The 11,393-nt window shown below is 35.8% G+C and overlaps 1 protein-coding gene across 1 annotated transcript; it reads left to right on the top strand.

Annotated features, from left to right (window-relative positions):
- Window positions 1–688: 688 nt before the first annotated feature.
- LOC132163375 (4-hydroxy-3-methylbut-2-en-1-yl diphosphate synthase (ferredoxin), chloroplastic) lies at window positions 689–11,042 on the top strand (the record flags this gene model as incomplete). The annotated part of the gene is given in 19 exon segments (XM_059573637.1): window positions 689–1,193; window positions 1,708–1,865; window positions 2,391–2,497; window positions 2,596–2,696; window positions 2,770–2,846; window positions 3,445–3,564; window positions 3,665–3,895; window positions 5,509–5,625; window positions 5,737–5,811; window positions 5,911–5,988; window positions 6,149–6,208; window positions 6,309–6,371; window positions 6,555–6,699; window positions 6,836–6,974; window positions 9,537–9,614; window positions 9,690–9,849; window positions 9,944–10,042; window positions 10,165–10,269; window positions 10,478–11,042. Coding segments are annotated over 19 exon segments (2,226 nt in total). The 3' UTR covers window positions 10,580–11,042.
- Window positions 11,043–11,393: the final 351 nt, after the last annotated feature.

Genomic DNA, 11,393 nt, shown 5'->3' with positions numbered 1-11,393 from the left:
ATTTAAGTAAGAGTCAAACTAATAAAATTTGTTATATTAGTTGACGAACCGTAGAGATTAAATTATTTTTTTGGCATACTTACAAAATCTCTTAATTTATTTTGATAATATAGAAAGCTAATTGTAAATCAAGTAAATCACGTGGATTAATTTTGTATTTTTTTTTTCCTATATATTAATTAGTTGTAAAAAACATAATAATAATAATAAAAAAAAAAAAAAAAAAATCTATGGACACAACGGAATATTCCAAAAATCTTGAATGGGCACGGATAATAATCAATAATGTGCTTAAGAAAAACGTTTTTGTCTTCTTCCTCCCTCCACTAAACTTTAAAAGTTCCTTTCACCAAATTTTATAATACAAATTCACCAAATTTTTTTTTCTGAAAATCGTCAAAAGCAGAGGCCTTTGAAACTCCTCCCACCACCAGTTTGTCCTCCAGATCCTTCCCATTCACTCTCAATTACAACTCTCTCTCTCAGAGCCTCTTCAAGCTGAATATATATACATTAAGCTCAAGGTAATCCAAAACCACAAAAAAGCTCAAGCTCAAGCTCCGCCTATTGAGCTGAATTTTGGTTTTTCTGAAATCGCTTCGAAAAAGCAATTTTTTTTTTTTTTTTTCTTTCTTTCGTTTCAATTAGAGTGTTCTGATTGTATTCTAGACTCTAGAGTGATCGATAGAGGTAAAAATCGTGTTGTTTTTACATGCTTGTGTGAATATTTACTGTTTTTCTTTGAGTGGAAAAATTGTTACTGTTTGGTTGCTGAGAAAGTTTAGGAAAAGAGTAAGGAAGATGATTATTGTCAGCCAACAGTGAAAATGATTATGAATTCTACAAGTCTTTGTTTGTTTCCTTATGTTTTGCCCGATTTCTCGGCAACCCAACGGGGTGTGTAATTTCAGATTTTCCTTTACTACTTTTGATGTTGAATTGCTTCTTGAGACACTGAAGGTGTGGTTTTGTGTTGGTAGAAATGGCTACCGGGGCTGTACCGGCTTCGTTTACGGGTCTGAAGAGCAGGGACCACCCAAGCTTGGGGTTCACGAGAAGTATGGGTTTTGTGAGAATTTCTGATATGAGAAGGGTTAAGGCTGGTAGAAGAAAGGTCTCGGTGATACGGAATTCAAATCCCGGCACAGATATTGCTGAACTTCAGCCTGCATCGGAGGGGAGCCCTCTATTAGGTATAGTTTCTTAGTGCATTTGTTGTGTGTGTAAAAGTCTATGATACTCTCTGTTATGTTTTTTTTCAATGTCTTGTCTTCCTGTTCCTTTCAATATCTGAGCAAATAATGCAACTACAAATTTTCAGTTTGAGACTTCTGCTATTTTGGGTGAATTATTGTTTTATGTAGTTACAAGTAATTAAATGAGCATGTGATGAATTGTAGCTTCTGGAAATGATTCCACTTACCGGATACCTGTCAACAAAAAAATGAGGGTAGCAGCAGAAGGTGTTTTTGGTTTCTATAAAATGGAAGTCTTGCCTCAACTGAGGCAAATGGTTGCACAAAAGCTAATTATGTTTACCTCAATTCAGTGGGGTTCAAATTTTTGGTTACTTTTTTGTTTTCTGTTTTCTATTGGTATCAACTAAATTAGATTAAGGTGGTGAACATCTAATTGATATGTACATCTTTTCTATCTTATGGGTTTTTGTGTTTTTTCCTGATGGATGGGTAATTATTTTGGATGTAGTTCCTAGGCAAAAATATTGTGAATCATTATACAAAACTGTCAGGAGGAATACACGGACTGTGATGGTTGGAAATGTGGCTCTTGGTAGCGAGCATCCCATAAGGATTCAAACAATGACCACAACTGACACTAAGGATGTTGCTGCAACAGTTGAACAGGTTCTTTTACTTTCCTTCTGCTTGAGCAAGTCTTCTGCATGTAAAAGTGCTATGTTTTTCTATCGAAGACAGCAAAGTTATTATAGGTGGAGGCATATGATCTTCTTTTCTGTGTTGGTAACTGGGTGCCAATTATTTAGATTTTCAAATGTACATTTATTAGAGCTAGAAGCATCCATCACTGGCCCGTACTACCATTCAAGTGATTAAGCAGACCACCCACATTTTAGGTTTCACTGCTGGAACTGCATGATGCGTCTGAATCAACATCACCCAAAGCTTCTTTCGTTCTTAGGATTGAGTTTTAAAAATCTCAGAGTTTGCAGGACACTACATACTGTTCTTTCTTCCCATTAACTTTTTTGTTTACTATCATAATTTAAACAAACTAAATAGAAGTCAAATAGGTTGAAGTGATAGAAGATTTCTGATCTTATTCTTTGATAGGACAAGCATATCTTCTATCCCACTCTTGTGCATTTTCTGGGGAAAATTTCATTAAACTAACTGCCAATCTGTCAGTAGGTAATGAGAATTGCAGACAAAGGAGCAGATATTGTTCGAATAACTGTCCAAGGGAAGAAAGAAGCAGATGCATGTTTTGAAATCAAGAACACTCTTGTGCAGAAAAAGTAGGTCTGAATTATTGTTCACAATACTGAGCATCAATTGAAGCATAAATTCATGTATAAATAAGGATTAACTAGTCACTAACTCCCTATATATGCAGTTACAACATACCTCTGGTGGCAGATATTCATTTTGCTCCCTCTGTTGCACTGCGTGTTGCAGAATGCTTTGACAAGATTCGTGTCAACCCCGGAAATTTTGGTATGCTCTTTGCTGTTTTTCTATTTTTAGATGTTTGAGGAAAATCGTTCTGGATATAACAAGTTTGGTGCAGCTGATAGGCGGGCTCAGTTTGAGAAGCTAGAGTACACAGAAGAGGACTATCAAAAAGAACTAGAGCATATTGAGCAGGTCAAACTACTCATCTTTCAATATATGGGCACTCCTAAATTGTTTTTAGTCACAGAATGGATTGCTATGTCACCGCTTCATGCCAAATATGCTTCAAAAACAAGTTCATGTAATAGGTAGTTAGTATGTTGGAGTAAAGTGAACAGGAAAGGGGGGAAATCAGAAATGCTATGCCTCTGTTTATAAGATTCTTCCATTATCTTCCTCTAAAAGTCAGGAACGCTAGATATATTACAACCTTGATGGTCGTCTGCACAGTATGTCAAATTTTACTGTGTAATAGCCCGGCAATTTTTTAATATCTCATTGATTTTAAGCCGATGATACTCTAATTCCCCATTTATTTTAAGTCCAGAACCAGCAAAGTGTAGAAGTAGGTAAAGTTCTTTTCAAGAAAACTTTTTCATGCCAGTGGGTCAGATGCTCACTTAAAGATCAAAGCTTTGTTCTTCTACCACTGCTTCTATCTATTTTTAACTGCATGTTTGTAGAATGTTTCTCTTGTCCAAAAGTAAACCTGTCATTCATAAACATGACAGTAGTCAATCAACTATTCAAGTGTCTGAAACTTTTTTCTTTTCGATTTTAACCATACCAGGTTTTTACTCCATTGGTTGAAAAATGTAAGAAGTATGGAAGAGCAATGCGTATTGGGACCAACCATGGAAGTCTTTCAGATCGTATAATGAGCTACTACGGGGATTCTCCAAGGGGAATGGTGAACAGTTATTTCTATGGTTCTGCGGGACAACTTTTTGTGCTTGTTTTCTTCTACCTCCAAGCTCTGCAATGTCATACTGATCACTATGCCTGAACAGGTTGAATCTGCATTTGAGTTTGCAAGGATATGCCGGAAGTTGGACTTCCATAATTTAATTTTCTCAATGAAAGCAAGCAACCCAGTTGTCATGGTCCAGGCATACCGTCTGCTTGTAGCTGAAATGTATGTTCACGGATGGGATTATCCATTACACTTGGGAGTCACTGAAGCTGGAGAAGGTGAGGATGGTCGGATGAAATCTGCAATTGGCATTGGGACCCTTCTTCAGGTATGGTTTTTAACTGTGTAGTAAATGAAATGGATGATCATTCCAGAATTTTTATAATAGCAGTATGTTGTGATGACTTCATCTGCTGTCAAGAATGCATTCCGTATCTAATTTACGAATTGGTAATATGTTCTTCAAACAGCCTTCATAATGTTGTAGATAATTTTGAAAAGCGAATTCATGTGATTATGGATTTATTGTTAGTTGGGAACCATTCCTTTATCCTTTGTTTGGATGAGGGGTTTTACGGTGGAATTTCACTTAAAAGTTGGGATTTGTGAATTTCAAATGTTGATTTTTTTTGTTTGTTTGGATTCATTAGAGAGTTATTTCAAAAATGTGGATTTTTTTTTTGGAGTTTCAAGCATTCAAATCCAAAATTCAAGTATATTTTTTGTTCTACAAATCTCAATTGCAAAAATTGATTTGCCATCAACATCTTCATACTATCATCATTACTTTCACACCACCGCCACCATTGTTGTTTCTGTTCCTACTTTCATTACCACAACCGCTACTAGCACGGCCACCACCACCACCATCATCTTTATACAATAACCATTGCTTTCAATGTCACGACCACCATTGTTGTTGCCATCACCTTCACAATCTATATGACCATTGCTTTTACACTACCTCCACCCATTGTTGTTGCCGCCACCATCATATGTCATTGCTATCTTCTTCATCACCACCATTGCCACTATGACCGGCCCTCTCTCCCTATAATGATCAGTGTCTTCATATTGCCACCACCGCTGTTATTGCCACCATCACCTTCACAAAGTTATAATCATCGTCACTGTTGATACCACAATAACTGGATATGCTCGTCCAAATGATTGCAACTATTAAATTGATGAGAATTTCAATCCGATTGATTTGAAATTATTTCATTTTCAAACTTCCAATGATTTTTTTTTTAAAAAAATTCTTCATCTAAAAACAACTTAAATTTGAATTTGTTGATGCATCTACATGTGTTATGGCACTTCTAAAATCTTTTAGTTTAGTAGTGAATATTATATCTTAGAAACATCTTCTTGTGCTTATTCTTCTAGAATGACTATTTGAACGAGTGACTCCTTTGATTTGAGGAATAGGCATTCCTTATCTAAGAATTAATAGTTAGTCTTGATACCCTGTAGTACTTGGTATTGTAGAGTAAATTTATTATAAATTATGTATAAATATATAACTAAATTATGAATAGAAATAAAACATTGAAATTGAAATGAGATTAAAATATAAATATAACTATATAAATTCTATAATATTTTTTTTGATAGGTAAAGAAAGGTGTACAATATTAAAAAGAACTTTATTATTCAAGATTTTAAAATTTTTGTGAATTCTATAATATTATCTATTCTTATGTAAGATTTTATTGTATATCATACTACATGGTATCATAAATTTGTTGTCTAATACAAAAAATACTATAACTAAACAAATGAATAGGAATAAACTATGTTATTTGTAGTAATACTAATTCCATGTAATACCTATATCTATTTGTGCTTTTTTTTTTTAAGCATACCAAATGTTATCTAACTATTCAAAGCACTATGATTACCATAGTGGGATACTCAGAAACACTCTTGACTTTGCAGGATGGTCTAGGTGATACAATCAGAGTTTCTCTTACAGAACCTCCAGAGGAGGAGATAGATCCCTGCAGAAGATTGGCCTATCTTGGTATGAGAGCAGCTGAACTTCAGCAAGGGGTGGTAAGATTCTATAATATCTTCTCGACGATCAAAGTAACATGCTTAATAACTTCAATACTGACATTTAGATGGTCTTATGAACTTGCTTTTTGATGGCACCATTTTCATCAGGCACCATTTGAAGAAAAGAACAGACATTATTTTGATTTTCAGCGCCGATCTGGTCAATTGCCAATGCAAAAAGAGGTCTGTTATTTAGATTTTTGGAAATTGGTAATAGAGTTGTGCATTCTTATTGCTCTATTTGGACTTTTCAAACAGGGTAAATATTTAATTTAAGTGCAGGGTGAGGAGGTGGATTATAGAGGCGTCCTGCACCGTGATGGTTCTGTTCTTATGTCAGTTTCCCTGGATCAGTTGAAGGTACCTCTTGGACTGCAGTTCCCTTTTTCCCATTTTTTACTTATGTATTCTTTTCCTCTCAATCTTTCCCAAGAAGAAAGAGAGGGGGAGGGGGTTTATTTAGGAACAGTATGAATATTTTATTTTATTTTTTTCATTTCTTTTCTTTTTGGAAGTACAGATGCCAGAGCTCCTTTACAAGTCACTTGCAACAAAACTTGTTGTTGGCATGCCATTTAAGGTCTATCTTCACTCTCTGTAGTTTCATAAAAAAGTTATTTTCACCATTATGTTTTGTGGGATTTACATTACAATTTTGGCGCACAATGCTGTTGATTTAGGATCTGGCTACAGTGGACTCAATCTTATTGAGAGAACTTCCAGCAGTAGATGATGATGATGCTGTAAGAAACCTACTTCCCTTTGGCTTCATTACTTTAGAAAAATAATTTCATGTCTTTTCTCTCTCTCTCTCTCTCTCTTACAGCCCACAAGCATGCACAATTTATCAGTTCTGGATTGCTATATTCTTACACCATAGTTAAAAAATCCGAAAGACTTAATATTATTCATTGTATCATGAACAGCGGCTAACTCTCAAAAGGTTGATAGATATAAGCATGGGGGTTATAGCTCCATTGTCAGAGCAGCTAACAAAGCCATTGCCCAATGCCATGGTTTTGGTAAACCTGAAGGAGTTATCAACCGGTGCTTACAAGCTTTTGCAAGAAGGTATTGCTTAGCATTTTACTAGCACTGAGTTCTTGAGCGAACACATCCTTATCCTTTTATTTCTCCCAGAGTTGAGCATATTCTATTATATCCTTGAATTTTATATCTCAATTCATATCCATTGATTACCTCTCAGGCACACGTTTGGTTGTGTCTGTACGTGGTGATGAGCCCTATGAAGAGCTGGAAATCCTCAAAGACATTGATGCTACAATGCTTCTTCATGAACTACCCTTGACTGAAGATAAAATCAGCAGAGTGCATGCAGCAAGGAGGTAATAACTAATAAGGTTACTTCTAAATTCTCAAATAAGTCATATGACAAAATATGGCAACAAGGTTATTGCAAGTTGTTAAAGGTCAATCATTTAATTTATTTACTAATTATTGAAAAGCACTAATATGGGTGGCTGGGAAATACCAAGTTCACATCGAACATCCCCTTTTAGCTTTCTAGGTCCAGATGACCCTTGTCTCTCCAGGGACTTGCTTGTATTTCCCTTGGTGCTGAAATGATGGTTCATATGATATATAAATTAAAGAGGAAAATACACATTACCCCCTCTTCCCCCCTCCCCCCTCCATGTATCACAACTTTGGCATTTGTGCCTCTACAGTTTAAAAAGTGACACTTGCACTCCACAAACTATCAAACCGTGAAACTTTAGAGCCTCTTTTAGTTTTTTCCATCTGTTTGGACAGAAATTATATCTCATGTGCCGCACATGACTTTCTTAAACATAAACCACCCAAGATACACCTTTTCTGGGGTTGCTTTGTTGAAATTGCCTTCTCATCAGTAAGATTGCGTGTCAGCATGACATGTTTATGAATTCAACTAAAAGTCCAAAATACCCATAATAATCTACAAACAGACATAATTGTCCCTAACAACAGTTGGGAAATTACATTTTAACCACAAATTATGTCCTGAAATTGACTTTCAACCTTGTGATGAAGGTGCATGACTCAATTCATTCCATCAAACTCCCAATCAGCAATTGGGTTGTCGTTAGAATTTAAGTCCCACTTTTGACTTTAGGCTTTGCTCGGTTTTGCAACTGATTCAACCTTTAAAAATTGAAGGTAATTGAAACTTGTCAAAATACCTTTGACCCAGCCAAAAACCAAGGTTGAATTTAAACAAAACCCACCAAAGAGCAATAGGTACCGGCCGAAATTGAAGAAACTAGACGATAAAACCATCAGAACTAGTCAAACATGGCTGAAAAAGGACTGAGTCCGCCAAAATAGAGACAGAATGATAGGCCATGATGCACACTGAAACTCAACCCAAAGTACGTGGAGTAACGAAGCATCATGCATGAAAAGGGATTTGGCATGAGGAGATGGTTACACAGGAAGATGAGTGTTCAACATAAAGAAGTTATGGGCAACGTGGGTTATTTGTGGGTAATTGCCATCGTAAATATTTAGTGGAATAGGAGTTATTGTGGGATGGGTATTGTTTTGTTGAATTGTTATGTGGTATACTCTCACCTCAAGAAAATTCATTGCTAAGCTATGTCACTCTGTTTTTTCATTCCTTGCGTTTCGCTAGCACTGAGTTTCACTCTGATCTAAAGTGTCACATAAAATATCATTTTTTTACCTTGGAATCTTTGCTAGACATGTCCATTCAGATGATTTCTGAATGTTCTGAGTGTTTCAAACTTTTGTTTTGATAAGTGCATGTTTCAAACTTACAATCTTTGAAGTTAACACTTTTCTCATATCTCTAAAACAGTGTTTAATTCCTCATCATGAAGCTTTGGAGATTGAAGTTTTGGTAATATTAAACTTTATAGGCTGAAACGAAACATGTTATACAGTTGTGTTATGCTGGATCTAAACAGATGATTGTTTTTTGAACTACAAAAATGATATCTCACTTTTCAAACCAAAAGCAGAATTCTTGTGTTCAATCCTGTTTGAGAGAGTCCATCCCTTTAAATAGTTTCTGACCTGATATCTAAAATAACAGAAGGTAAGATAAGATAAGATATTTAACACCTCAACTGAATCATATCTCTATAGTTTCATTTCAAAAGCAGTGTTTCTTGATTAACAAAAATCGCCACCGCTCTCCTTTGCATTCCTGCACTGTTTCCTAACTTGCAGTGTTTGTTGTTTTTTAAGATGCAGTGTTTGTTTGACGCCTAAACATCCACGTGGTTTGAAAAGAGGGTCCACGTGGAGTTATATAAGAAGCGATTCAAAATAATTCAAATAAACCAGCTTTAAAAAAATCAGGGCATTTTAGATAGTTTATATCCAAAACAAGTCACATGCAAGGCACATGATACAATTTCCGTCTAATTTGACAGAAAATGTTAACAGTGGGTGTTAAGTGTAATGAAGTGGTAGCGTGTGGGGTCCGAGTGTCAATTTTTTAAACTTTAGAGGTACAAGTGCCAAAGTGGTGATACTTTAGGGAGGCTAGGTGTATTTTCCCCCAAGTTAAAATATATATTTGCCAATTGCAAGAGGTTTTCCCTCAAACATGGACCCATAAATTTTAGTACCTTAGTTTTAGAATAGAACCATTCTTCAAAGTCTCATCTAAACTTCATTGAGACCTTCTCTGCTGCCTATTTGTTTGGCTCCAGTGACATTCTAGACATTTTTTCTTTCAAAGAAAGGAAGTTCTAACATATCTTGCAACTCATGTCTATTCTGTGTCCCAATGAAGCATTTTCCTTAGGTGGCTGTTTGACTATATTTAAAGAAGTTGTCTTGCTTTATATAACTGGATACTTAATTGCCAGTTTTTAACAAGATTCTCCTCAACTTTGTACAAATCTTTTCTGTCATGATAACTTAACTATTGGTTGCAGGCTATTTGAGTACCAAGCAGAGAATTCTCTGAACTTACCTGTAATTCACCATATTCAGTTTCCAAATGGGATTCACAGGTAATTAATCCACTTGTTGGGGCAGATGCAGGGTATGAGTAATTTCTGATTATTTTACTTTTCTTCTTCTTGCAGGGATGACTTAGTCATTAGTGCTGGTACCTATGCTGGAGCCCTTCTTGTTGATGGACTTGGAGATGGTGTCCTATTAGAAGCCCCAGATAAGGATTTTGATTTCCTCCGGAATACATCTTTCAATTTGCTACAAGGTTGCAGAATGCGGAATACAAAGACGGTACTTTTTCTATGTCGGAAAGAAAAGGATTTAACTTCTGGTCAATAAATGACAATATCTTACAATTTCATCATATGCCCAAACATTGTTGCAGGAGTACGTCTCATGCCCATCCTGTGGCAGAACCTTGTTTGACCTTCAAGAAATAAGTGCAGAAATACGAGAAAAGACATCACACTTGCCTGGTGTTTCAGTAATTACTTAATACTTTTGCACCGTCATCAGAAGATGTTGAATACCAGCATTGAGTGATCAAGAAGTATAATGTAACTTCTTTTCATTGGTGTAAATTCTTTTCTTTCTTTCCTGTGCCAGATTGCAATCATGGGTTGCATTGTAAATGGACCGGGGGAGATGGCTGATGCAGATTTTGGATATGTTGGTGGTACTCCTGGAAAGATTGACCTTTATGTTGGGAAGGTATGAAATCTTTCGTGTATTCAACTGAAATATTTTTTAAGAAAATTTGCATCCTATAGAAAAATTGAGCTAGGGTACACACCACTCTCAATTGCAACCTATCATATGACCTGCAAACATATTTTGGAATAGTTTGTTGTATTCATGATATTCTGATTCACAATCCCAACAAATGGGTGAACTTGACAAACGTTGGATTGCATTTCAGACGGTGGTGAAGCGTGGAATTGCAATGGAGCATGCAACTGATGCCCTGATCCAGCTTATAAAAGATCATGGCCGCTGGGTTGACCCTCCTGCAGAAGAGTAAGAGCACTAGCATGAGCAGTTCTGGTTGGCGGATTGAAATTAAAAGACTGTCGAAGATAGATCTCTGTCTCAATCCTGTTGCACAAGTCCCTTCCCCCAAAAGCCAACGTCAATACAGGATAAACAGCAGCACAATATGGAATTCTCTTTCCGCGAACTACATGTAAGCTGCCTATACGAATTATATGTTCATCAACTTATATATAAAACAGCAGTGTAATACTCCCATTTTAGTAAAAAAATCTAGTTTCCTGGATAAGTGCCAAACACGGACCAAGCTGCATAGATTTGTCTTCCATATATCAAATGAGTAATGAGCTAGCATTAGGAGGATTATGTGAGGATGTCACAAGACCAATTAGTTGGTTCTTTTTTGGCTTTTCTTTGTTGTTTTATTTCCTTAATTATTTGTCCTGTTGTCTTTAATTGAATAAGCACGGCTGGTGTTGTGGTATTAAAAGGAAGTTAGGTTACATTAGCAAAACTTTATCAAACTTGTGGTTTCCTACTACCCTGAACACAGGCTATTTCTTGTCTTGCAAACGCCGATGGGTGTGGGTGTTTATCAATTGGCATTCCTCTTTGAACTGTGTTCAAGTATGTAATTAAGTTTTTGGTTTTGAGAAATATACATTATTTGACTTAATAGTAAAAATATAATCTAATGATAATTCATCCAAAATTAAACGGTAATTTTCACTATCACATCAGACAATATACACTCGAAAGTGCATGTAGATTTTAAGAGAAATGTTATATGCACTTTCAAGTGTTTACTACCAAGTACTTACTAAAGTTACCATTGATGCAAAATA

The sequence above is a fragment of the Corylus avellana genome, chromosome ca10 (assembly GCF_901000735.1).
Source record: "Corylus avellana chromosome ca10, CavTom2PMs-1.0".
NCBI classification, from domain to species: Eukaryota; Viridiplantae; Streptophyta; class Magnoliopsida; order Fagales; family Betulaceae; genus Corylus; species Corylus avellana.
The sequence above is the reverse complement of the archived record's forward strand: the minus strand, read 5'-3'. Positions and strand labels throughout refer to the sequence as shown.